General features: G+C 38.5%; 1 protein-coding gene across 1 annotated transcript; it reads left to right on the forward strand.

Annotated features, from left to right (window-relative positions):
- The first annotated feature begins 926 nt into the window (after nucleotides 1-926).
- Nucleotides 927-4,540, forward strand: LOC141791910 (aquaporin-11-like). The gene is made up of 3 exons (XM_074672613.1): nucleotides 927-1,680; nucleotides 3,357-3,473; nucleotides 3,608-4,540. The coding sequence occupies exons 1-3, from the start codon at nucleotides 1,089-1,091 to the stop codon at nucleotides 3,712-3,714; spliced, it is 816 nt and encodes a 271-aa protein (XP_074528714.1). The 5' UTR covers nucleotides 927-1,088; the 3' UTR covers nucleotides 3,715-4,540.
- The last annotated feature ends 6,989 nt before the right edge of the window (nucleotides 4,541-11,529 follow it).

Below are 11,529 nucleotides of genomic sequence, written 5' to 3' on the forward strand. Positions count from 1 at the left end.
TTAATAAGATGTTTAAGCTAAGTCAAGAGGACAATGTACGAGTGTGAATGAGTGAGTGAGAGTGGGAGAGTGAAAGGGCGTGTGTCGGTGTTCAAAGTAAGTAAAACGAGCGCTCTCTGGGCGCTCTAACAGGTCGTTCCGTTACATGAAATAGCGATATACAAACTGCAACATAGCCTTTTATGTACCCCACTCCCTAAAAAAATACAGATAAGAGGCTTTTGTCTCACTTGGCTTCCTCAAAAAAAATCTCCACGCCACGCCACTGGTGTTGACACTGAATTCCAAAGGTTTTCTTGTTCTCTTTCTGGCAATCTGATGAGAGGATTATCCCAACTTTCCATATATGGCCTATAAACATAAGAATTAAGAATTGAAATGCAGATTAACAGCTGATGCTAAAAAAGTAGTTGCTGCTTTCAAAGCTACTGAAAGGTGAAAACTGCCAGAAAGACTCGTAATTTTATATTTTGTTTGCTGTGTAGCAAAGTTAATTAAAACCACATTCTTCAAAATGACCTGGAGCTTTATTTTTACATATATATCAGTCATATTTCCTTTGTTTATGTCTCACAGACGTCATATCCCCCAGTGAGACACAAAGTTAATCCATGTGAAAATATTCTTTAAATAACTAAAATGCTCCTAAATAATTTTGAAAGCACACCGGCAAATGTGGGAGTGACTGATGACTTACTGTTTTAAGGTATGAAAGAAATGTGCTCTTTTACTGCAGCGGTGTAGCCAATTTAAGTGTTTGTAGAAACAAAAAAGGTTTGCATTCAAATCGTGTTTTTTTCCCTTAGACATTTTTGTGTCTTTATTTTTACCCTCTGCAACTTTAGCAGATTCAAACTAAGAAAATCTAGCCAGATATTTAAAAAAGATTTATTTTGATTAGGCTGGTGCTTTTATTTTGAAGGGCTTACCGCAGGGATGCTTGGATCAGACTCGGGGACTTGTCGCGTCTACACAGCAACGTGGATAAACTGGACTTTGACGTCGCAAAGGAGGGAAGTTGAGTCGGCTGCTGGACTGAAGTTGTCCCCCTTTGTGCCCTACGCTTTGAGGACCAGGAGCCGGTGAAGATGACCGACCTGGTCGTGTCCGTAGCGGTGTTGGCGGCCGCGGTGCTCCTCAGCGAAGCGATCCGCAGCGCAGCCGCGCGGTTTTCCCCCGGACCATACTGGATTTACCTGTTGGAAGCGGCATCCACCTTCCAACTCTGCTGCTGCACTCATGAACTGAAGCTGCTGGGAGAAACGGCCCAGGTGGCGCTGGCAGTCAGCCTGACCCTCACCTACACCATGACGGTCATCCACCTGCTGACTTTCCGCGGAGCGATGTGTAACCCCGGCGGGGCTCTGGAGAGCGTCTGCCGCGGGAGCAGCAGCGTCCGGACCGCGGCTGCCGTCATCGCCAGCCAGTTCGCGGCTGCGGTGGCGGCGCAGTATTTCGCAGCCTCCGTGTGGACTCTGGGTCTGTCAGACCTCCACATCAGACACCAGAGGTTTGAGTTCAAATGCTTTGACCCCATCGGGGGGACGGTGCTGGAGGCCGCTGCGGTGGAGCTGGGCTGCGCCTTCACGGTCCAGGCTGCGGCCATGCACGTGCACAAAGTGGACGAAAAGCTTCGCGTTCACTTCTTCGCTGCGGTCATCACCGCGCTGGTTTACGCAGGTACGTAAAGGTGTTACCACGTGACGAACGTCTCAGGTATGTTAGCTGTTATTAGGTCCAAAGCAGGGGTCTGCAACCTTCACTTTCATGGGAGCCATTTTTGCCTCAGCTCACTTTGATTAAAGTCACTCTGGAGCCACAAAATCTACTTTATCTTCACAATAAACACAATAAAGTGTATAAATTCTATACAAAATTAAAATCTGTTAAATAATTATCTACACAAGAAGTTTTTTGAAATTACAAACTTGTATATTTGATTTCCTAGTCTTCTATTTTAAATAAGTTTTCTAATACTTCAAAAAAAAAAAAAAGGAAATATAAAAAAAATCAACAGGTTAAAACAAATTGAAAATGAAAAAACTTAAAAATTTTTGCAATTTTATTATTTTAGATTTTTTTAAAAAAATTTGCAAGAAAATCATTTCTTCATCAAAAAAATAAATAACATTGAAATTTAGAAATTTGCAAAAATTTCAAAATTTTAACAAGTTGCAATAATTTGAAAAATAAATCAGTTAAAGAAATGAATTAAAAAAAAATTGCCGTAGAAGATGACTCTCTTTTGCAAGATGTGATGCATATGTAGTTAAACAAAATGTTTACCCTTTTTTTATTTAGCATCAGTGTCTTTAATAATAAATATCCTTTGTAAGAAAAAAAAATACTAGCCACATGAGGCTCCAGAGCCGCAGGTTGCAGACCCTTGGTCCAAAGAAAGGGGTTCAAAAACAAGAAAACAAGAGCACGGAAAGACAAAACAAAAGTTTCAATATAGTTAAATCAATTAGACACTATGCTCACTTATTGTTACTACACAGAACATCACATAACGATTGTTTCCAAGAGAATTAATGTCATTTCTTATTCATTTGATTTCCTATTGGTCCCAGATGGTTAAAACAGATAGAAATGACATTAAATAGAAATGGTCACATGCTCATATTGCTTGCTACTAATGATTTTCCTAAACCTAAAAATATTTTATTTACCTAAGTAACAGCAAAACTCCACCTGAAATGCTTGAAATGCATCATCAGGCCTCAAAAACATTAGTTAGATAGTTTTTTTAACATGAAGATCAACAAATTTAAGAATCAATAGGACTTACAGATCTTAACTGGATATACACACACTTGGCACAAAACAGATAAAAGTTTAAGATTCAGAAAGACACACCAGAGATAGAATGGTTACTCTTTTTTTAAAATAAGGATGGTTTTAACTTAATTATTAAATAAGTGAAGTAAGTCAGCTGTGGGTGTTTGTTTTCAGAGAGTTGGGGGCTCTCTGAAAAAAGCTCTGACCCCTAAGGTGCAGTGCTTGGTCTTGGTGACGGAGGATCGTTGCTATCTAGCAATTCTCACTGACAGATTGGGGAAAATTTAACAGGTGCCGATTCAATTTAAATTCCAATTCTTCAATATTTCTGATTATTATGATTTTTAATTCTATTGTTTAACACCGGACGAAGTAAAGAAGTTGAATGACGATGATCATGTCTAACATGTCTCTCTCATGTCTTCCCCAAAAATGCACATCGTCACATATGAGTCAGGGGATCTGTCATCTCAACTATTTTTCCAAACATATACCTAAGGACTAAAAAAGAAAAGATTTTCAAACTAAAAATCTGGATACTACGATACATCGGTTATTTTCTCCCGCCCCTACAGGTGCGAGTATCTCTGGAGCTGTTTTTAACCCAGTCCTGGCCTTCTCAGTCCAGTTCCCCTGCAGCGGCCACACTTACCTGGAGTACTGCTTCGTGTACTGGCTGGGACCACTCCTGGGTGAGGGTCTTAGAGTCTTTGACACCAAGTTTTGTCTGGTTTTCTCGTGTTTGTCATCTTTGCAATGAATAATCCCTGATAATTCCTCTTACAAACACTAAAGTTTCATCTTTTCTCTTCCTAAACGTCACCAGGTGTGGCGAGCTGCATCCTGCTGTTTGAGAAGGTCATCCCATTCCTCTCTGGAAAGACGTCCAACGGACTGGACGTCTCCACGGCCCAGAAACAGAAGACACAGTGAGGGTAACACAAGGACACACACCAAGCCCCTCTTCCATCAGTGTGTGGGATCTGTGAAGCCCTGTGTCTCCTACAGACGTGCCAAAGCCTGGACAGTGAATATGTGACTGTGAATGAAGCACACCATGTTAATTGCATCACTGGATTCAGTCCTGCCGTTAGTTAGAAGCAAGCAATACAGACAACAAACAAGGTAAACAAAGACTCATCAAAACAACAGCACTTTAAATCAACAGCTTTAAACATTAATGAACACGGAGCAAAGGGTTGGTTCACTGACAAAACACCAGAAAGTGTAAATCTGGAGCAGTTTTTCTACTTAAAGCACAGTTTATGACTGACTCGATGAAAACAAACAGCTGATAATGAAAACATGCACACTGTTTCCCCAACATACACATTAATAACAAAGCCAACTTGTTTTAAAATCATCTTAGTTAAGTGAGTCATTTGCAGCATTAGCCACGCTAAGGATGAAGAATCTTAAACTTGTGAAATTAAGATCTGGTCTCCCAGAAGATGAGCTGCAAAGTTTCATGGTTACTCAGTTTGTTATTGTCCATATATTTTTTTAACTAGCACAAAGGCTGTGTCAGAGATCAACCGCCGCTCAGTATATTGTGCACTATACTGAGGATTTGCTGGTAGTATGGTTCAAATGGTTATAAAGTGTAAGAATCCCAAAAACATCTCATCCAAACTTAACAAGGGAAGAGGAAAAAGTTTGTCCTGGAAACACAAAAGGGTCTACACTGCAAAAAACTGAAATCTTATCAAGTGTTTTCGTCTTAGTTTATTAAGTAAAAATTGTCTTATTATATTCAATATGAGCCACATTCAACTGGTCAGTTCAGGAAATGTCTTGTTTTAACTTAAAAGACAAAATGATGTCTGAATTGCTGTAACAAGCAAAAAAAAATCTGCCAATGGAGCAAGAGAAATTTGATTAAAACTAGAATAACGTCTTGATACAAGTAACTTTTCTCTTGTTTTAGTGTTCATTTTTGTCTTTAACAACTTGAAACCAGACATTTTTCTGTTCTGGTCAGGTGAATGTGGCTCAGATTAAGTCTAAAAAGACATTTTCTACTGAAAATAAGACAAAAACACTTGATAAGACTTTAGTTTTCCCAGTGTAAGTTTGAGTGTCTTTGGAAAGGTGCTCACACTGCAAAAAACTTAAATCTTATCAAGTGTTTTTGTCTTATTTTCAGTCTTTTTAGACTTAATCTGAGCTAAATTCACCTAAAAAGTCCAGAAAAATGACTTATTTAAAGAGAAAAATGAGGTCTGAAATGCTGTAACAAGTTAAAAAAATCTTCCTGTGGGACAAGGGAAACGATTTTTTTTTTAGCCAATTTTTCTTATTCCATTGGCAGGTTTTTTTTAGTTGTTAAAAGCAATTCAGACCTCATTACTGTCTTTAAATAACTTGAAACAAGACATTTTCTGGACCGATAAAGTGAATGTGGCTGATATTAAGTTTAATAACACAATTTTTACTTAAAATAAGACAAAAACACTTGGTGAAATTCAAATTTTTTGCAGCGCATGCAATCTTACAAATCAAATAAATTAATTAATAGCACTGAGTGCCACAAATTGGGGTCTTGTAGTGTATAAACACAGAAAAGCTAAAACAGTTTTATACAGAGGAAAGGATTTTTCTGCAGTTTTTCCTGATGACGCACACATTATGGTGAAAATTTTGGGTTTCATGGAGCAAACTTGACACCATGGCTAAGACTTTTGAAACAATGGCACAGGGATTGATTTATGACACAAACAGTTGCGTCATAAACACTTGCTAACTTAAGTGCTAACTGACGGCTCAGTCGTGACACTTCTCTTAAACTGAATCAGGGATGGATCACTGTGAAGGGAAACAGCACAAACTTTGATGTTTTTTCTGTTTTGGTTAAATTTTGCACAAACTGTCCAAGCACTACATGTTTGAATGTTTAAAACCGCACAAAAAGACAAATGAGTTCAGGGTTCGGTGCATTTTCATCCAGAAAACTGTGATGCTGTGGAGTTTTTGCCTTTTTCCATCCAAAGTTTGGACGACCAAAGCTTCCGTAGTTTCTTTGTTTTGGTCAGGCTGATGCTGTCGGTCTACCCAGAGGGAAAAAGTGTCGCACACTCTGAAAAACGAGGAACCAGTTTTTTATTTCACAACTTTAATACCTCTAAAGATGTTTTTGTTTTTGAGAGCATACGTGTTCGACCCTCTGCTGTTAGAATATGAACGGATTCATTTTTATCATTAGTCAGTTAGCGTTAGAGAAATATACACTATATATTTTCAAATATACTATACAGTGTGTCGTTAAAATGCATTGTTGAAATGTTATCTGAAATGTTTTAAATAAATATAGCTAATTTTTAAAAAAAAAGATCAGCTTTGTTTGTTTTGTTTTGTTTTTGTTTTGCTGTCTGTCTGACTGTCAAGTCCCTGTCAATTCCAATATGGCTGCAATTGCCAATCTGCTTCAAAAATCCGATTCAGAAACAGACAGGTGACGTCAGGGAGACTATAAGCCAGTGTAGTGACTTCCACTACAGAGTCATGTCTGTTTTTAATACAGTGCTCTCTAGAGGTCAAAAGATCCTGACAATCCAGTTTCAGTTACCTGCCTCGTCCATTTTGTTCTGACACTTCTTCAGATTCTCTGAATTGTAAAAAGGATTTTGTGTACTGTACCTCACGTCACAAAGTTTTTCACAAACTTCTCAGCCTGCAAACCCCGAGACCTGCAATCCCCTGCTTTAGGGCTACAATAATAATCCAATCCATAAATGTGCTTATGTTGCTGTGTTTCCTAAATTAATCTGCCTCCAGTGAAACCAAAGTTATCCTGGCTTACTCTTTGGAGGTCTTCACCAAAGAAATGTGAAAACAGTTCAAAAATGTTGGTGTCCGCATGTTTTCATGTTTAAATCAAACTACTGTTTTGTTGATATTCTAACAATAAAAGATGAAATATGCCATGGAAAATAGTTTAACTATCCCCTAGTAAGTTTTTCATGGTCCTCAAACTTTGGGAACTTTGCTGTTGAACTATTTTTTGTCAGAGTAGTGAGCACGTTACATCTGCACAGACTCATTAAGGTGTGTTTAGAGTAAAAGGAAAGCCAGAGGTGTCTGCTTCAGGTGAGTTATAAGTTACTAAACAGTCACAATCATTTGATAATGACGAAGCCTGAGAGGATTTATCGGATAAAGTTCAACGTCAGCATTTTGATTAACCTGCCCTCTCAGGGCTGATTGTAGATAAGACAGACTGGACTCTGACTAAGAACGAAACTTAGCTTTAAAACATGGAAATGATTCTCGGATGATATTAAAGGTGGACAATACCCAGACTGAGCTCACACACTAAGTAATATAAACATTAATACACAATATTTATATGTACATTTAAATAAATTTATATAATTGATCTACTTAACTTCTACCTTTTAACCAGTTTTCGGGCTATAAAAGGCGACTTGCTTGTGACATTTCAGTCATTTTCGAGTCAGCACAAGACTTACCACGGCGAAGACCAAAGGGCTCAGTGAGGACTTGAGAACATGCATTGTAAATGCCAAAAAGGAAGGAAAAGGATACAAAAAATATCAACAACCAAACAATTTCAGGTGCCAGTAGCAACGGTGCAAAGTATCATCCAAAAGTTCAAAAAATGTCACACCGTCAAAAACTAGAGATAGGCCGATATGGATTATTGGGGGGGGGCTGATACGATACTGATAATTAGTAGGATAACTGATAGTTGAAGCCGATATTCATTTGCAGTCAAATGAATACTCCAACACTCAAGTGCAATCAAATACCTTCAAGCATATGTTTATTAAACAGCTCCCAGGCTCAGCAGCATGTTTTATAAAGTTAAATGAAAACTTAAAAAAAATGAATAGCTAAAGTTTTCTTCAGTAAATAAAGTTTTTCAAAATTTTAATGTAACTGCATTCAAACTGGTCAGATTGAGTTTGTGCTGCCTTTTACGGGCTTGTGATGCAGTTGAATTAATATTCTGTTTGGTTTTACATGACTGATTTTAAATGACCATCCAGGGCTTCCATAGCATAGACAGGGAAACTCTGCAGAGAAGCATCAGAGCCAAAACAACACAGCTTTGGATGGGTTTCAAATCAGCGGATTAAAGAAAATGCTGATAGCGATATGCCCCAAAATGCCAAATATCGTCCCCAATAATCGCCCTGGCTGATGATCAGTCTATCCCTATCAAAAACCTCAAAGGACGTGGTCTGAAGTCTATAGAGTCACCTCGGCTTGCCAGAAAGATCAAGCGGGATGTTGAAAACAAGCCAAAGAGTACTACCAAGACTGTCCTGAAGGAACTGAGTTCACGTGGAGTGACTCTATCAAGGCAGACACTCCAAAATGGCCTCTATGGACGTCGACCAAGGAAGACTCCCCTGCTTCAACCAAAGCATGGAAAAGCTCATCTGACCTTTGCAAAGACTGACTTGAAAGAAGACGAAAGCTTCTGGTCATCAACGAAAAATCAAGCTTTTTGGGTACAGAGATGTGGCTTTCATCTGGAGAAAAAGGGTGAAGCCTACAAACCAAAAAACACAGTTCCTACTGTTACATATGGAGGTGGAAGCATTATGCTGTGGGGATGCTTCTCTGCAAATGGGCCTGGCAACTTGGTTAAAGTGGAAGGAATCATGAGGAAAAAGCAGTACATCAAGGTTCTTGAAGAAAACCTCAAGCAGGCAGCAGAGAACCTGAACCTGGGGGAGCGTTGGACCTATCAGCAGGACAATGATCCGAAGCATACGGCCAAGGTGGTGAAAAAATGGTTCCAGGAAAATGACATTAATGTTATGAAGTGGCCAAGGCAGAGTCCTGATTTAGACCCCATCGAGATCCTATGGATGGAGCTCAAGAAACAGGTGACAGCACGGAAACCCTCAAACCTCAAAAAAAAAAAAAAAAATTGTTTGGAGGCTGTGATAAAAAAATAAGGGGTTTGCAATTGATAATTGAGACAGGGTATGAATAATTTTGGACACTGTGACTTTTCGTTTTCACCCTGTTAAAGATGTTTATTTACACTTTCTATATTAAATAAATTAGTTATGGCTTCAGACTTTTTTGTGTGTCCTATTTAAGTAAAACTTGAAGTGAAATACTAATTTGTAACTGAAAAAAAAAAGAAATTGTTTGTATTTGATAGGGGTATGAATAATTTTGGGCTTAAGTGTATATTAATGGATTTAACTTATGGCCCAGCCTTTCTTTTTTTATTTATGTATTTATCTTTTATTATATATTCCCTTTTTTTGTTTTTAGGTAGTGGAGATAAAGGGAGGGTTAGAGGGGCAAAGGTTGTTATGATTGTTATGAAAATGTCCAGTGAAATGTCTTGTAGTGGTCATGTTTTGACTGAGTTTTGTACCAAAATATCTTTTTTTCTTTCTTTAAAAAAAAAAAAAAAAACTTTAACTGACATGAACAGAAACTTCAGATTTGAATCAATTAACTGGATAAAAATGCAGAAGGCTTGGTAAATCAGGAGATAACTTAAGCCCATACTCGTGTCTCTGAACGTATCCCAGCATGCAACTCAATCAGATTGTGTCAGATCCTGCTCCAACAGAGAAAGTTCCCAGAATCCTCTGTCCTGAGCAGTAAGGAGGCAGCAGCTTTCATTTAACTGTCTTTGAGCTCTAAATCCTTTCATCTGAGCCTTAAAATAGTCTCATAAAGAGTCGAGAGCATCATCACCATTAAGACCATACAGTGTGGCTCACATTATTCTGTAAATGAGGATAACCACTTAAGGAGGAGAAGCCCGTGTGATGTGTCCATGTCCAGAGCTGTGGGTACTTTGGCCTGCACGGTATTTGTTACACAACGTGACCTCGTGCCCTCTCCTCCCCCTCCTCCTCGAGCTGTCTGAGTCATCTGAATGCCAGACAAGAGCCGTCCTGTCCACGCTGCAGCACAGATAACGTTTAACACACTATAAACATGTGATAAACGGAGACGAGACGCCATGATTAATCAGAGAATTGATTAAAAAGTGGTGCTGATATGATCTTCACAGAGAGCTGGGTGTAAACTCCATCAGAGGTTGGATTTGAGTGAATCTGTTTCCTGCAGAAACTCACGGCGTCTCTGATTTCTCTGACGTCTCTCTGCCTGGTCGTCTGCTCTAAGACCGGCTGCATTTGGGAGTTTTAGCTTTCAGCTTCTTTGCGGGTCAATCCAAGCTCATCTGACCACCAGCAGGATTACTGCTGCCTTCACTGTCTCAGCCAGGGGTCGGTTAAAGCAAACACTTTGGATCAGTTTATCTCTTTTTTTTTTATCATGCTCAGTTTATTTAACTTTTCTGATCCACTGTTAAAAATCTAAATATAGTTTACTACAACATGTTTGTGTGTCAGGTCCCTCCTGTCCAAAAACTGTTCCTCTCAGATTACACCTTGACCCCAGGACCCTCAGCTGCTCTCACACTGTTTCACATGATCCAAGTCACAGTCGAGCTGCTGCAGCTCCTCTAACGAGCTTTCAGTCACCAGAGCTGATGATAACGAGTTATGCTGACGTGATGCAGCAAAGACCAGAATCTGAAGTTTCTTAAAGTTAAGCTTTTTCTTGCTCTTCTGTCCTTTTTCTGTCCAACAGTCCAGCTCCAGTTTCCACCATCACTACAAAATTAAAGGCATTTCAAGCTAACAGACTGTGTTGCAGACACTCTTGTTTTAAATTGTAGATTATGAGTGGGCAAATATATAAAAAAGAGACTTTTTTTTAGATCACTTATAAAGTTCTCAGAGGTTTTATCAGTGACTGATTAAATCAATAAGAAAGGATCCTGCAGCTGATTGGCTAAATGTCCAGAGATCAGGTGAACTAATGTGGAAAATGAGCAGAAATCTCAACAAATATTATACAGAGTTAAAAACTGTTTAAAAAAAACAGAGTTTCCACTGAGCCAACACCTCTTTCCAACCACAGTCAGGAAAATATGAGCTATAACCTGATCCTGATTAACCCCTTATGATTTAAAATATTGTATTATATTGTATAAAACTAGAAAAAGCTAAAATCTTATCAAGCGTTTTTGTCTTATTTTCAGTAGAAAAACGTCTTATTTTTGGTTATCTTAACACGAAAATGAGGTCTGAATTGTTTAACTCAAAAATCTGCCAGCGGAACAAGAGAAGTTACTTGTATAAGACATTATTCTAGTTTTGAACAAATTTTCAGGGAAATTTTTCGTGTTCAATTGGCAGATTTTTTTTTCTTGTTTCAAGCCATTCAGACCTCATTTTTGTCTTTTAATCACATGAAACAAGACAGTTTTTCTAGACCAGGGGTGTCAAATTCATTTTCACTGAGGGCCACATCAGCATAGTGGTTGTCCTCAAAGAGTCAGATGTAACTGTCTCACTAAGACAGATTTAAATGTAGCTAAATGTAACTAAATGTAATGTAAAATAAATGCAACTGCTGCTTCAAAAATGCACCCTGTAAAAAAATACTTTGCAGTGAAGGCAATTTTTTTCAGCCACAGTTAAGCAAGCTTTCACTGCCGTGTTGTTTTTGGTTGTGACTTTCCTGAACACATCCTGCTGAGATTACAGTTTGCATTTTAAATCTTGCTCTATTCCATGTTTTTTTTTAAAACTTAGATCCTTGTTGGTGTCAAAATGCCGACCTGGATTATATTCTTTGACAATCGCCACGGCCTCATAATACAAGAGACATACTGGTTTTTCTCCTTGAAGCACAAACAAATATACATCTTTCTTGAAACAGCCTTCACTCTGC

The sequence above is a fragment of the Halichoeres trimaculatus genome, unplaced genomic scaffold (assembly GCF_033239565.1).
Source record: "Halichoeres trimaculatus isolate MK-OKI-2021-1 unplaced genomic scaffold, fHalTri1.1 fHalTri1_scaffold_6, whole genome shotgun sequence".
Taxonomy (NCBI): domain Eukaryota; kingdom Metazoa; phylum Chordata; class Actinopteri; order Labriformes; family Labridae; genus Halichoeres; species Halichoeres trimaculatus.

Coding starts and splice junctions, on each gene's coding strand:
- LOC141791910 (XM_074672613.1), top strand. CDS start 1,089: ATGACCGACCTGGTCGTGTCCGTAGCGGTGTTGGCGGCCGCGGTGCTC. Junction 1,681..3,356: donor CACCGCGCTGGTTTACGCAG/GTACGTAAAGGT, acceptor CCGCCCCTACAG/GTGCGAGTATCTCTGGAGCT. Junction 3,474..3,607: donor CTGGCTGGGACCACTCCTGG/GTGAGGGTCTTA, acceptor AAACGTCACCAG/GTGTGGCGAGCTGCATCCTG.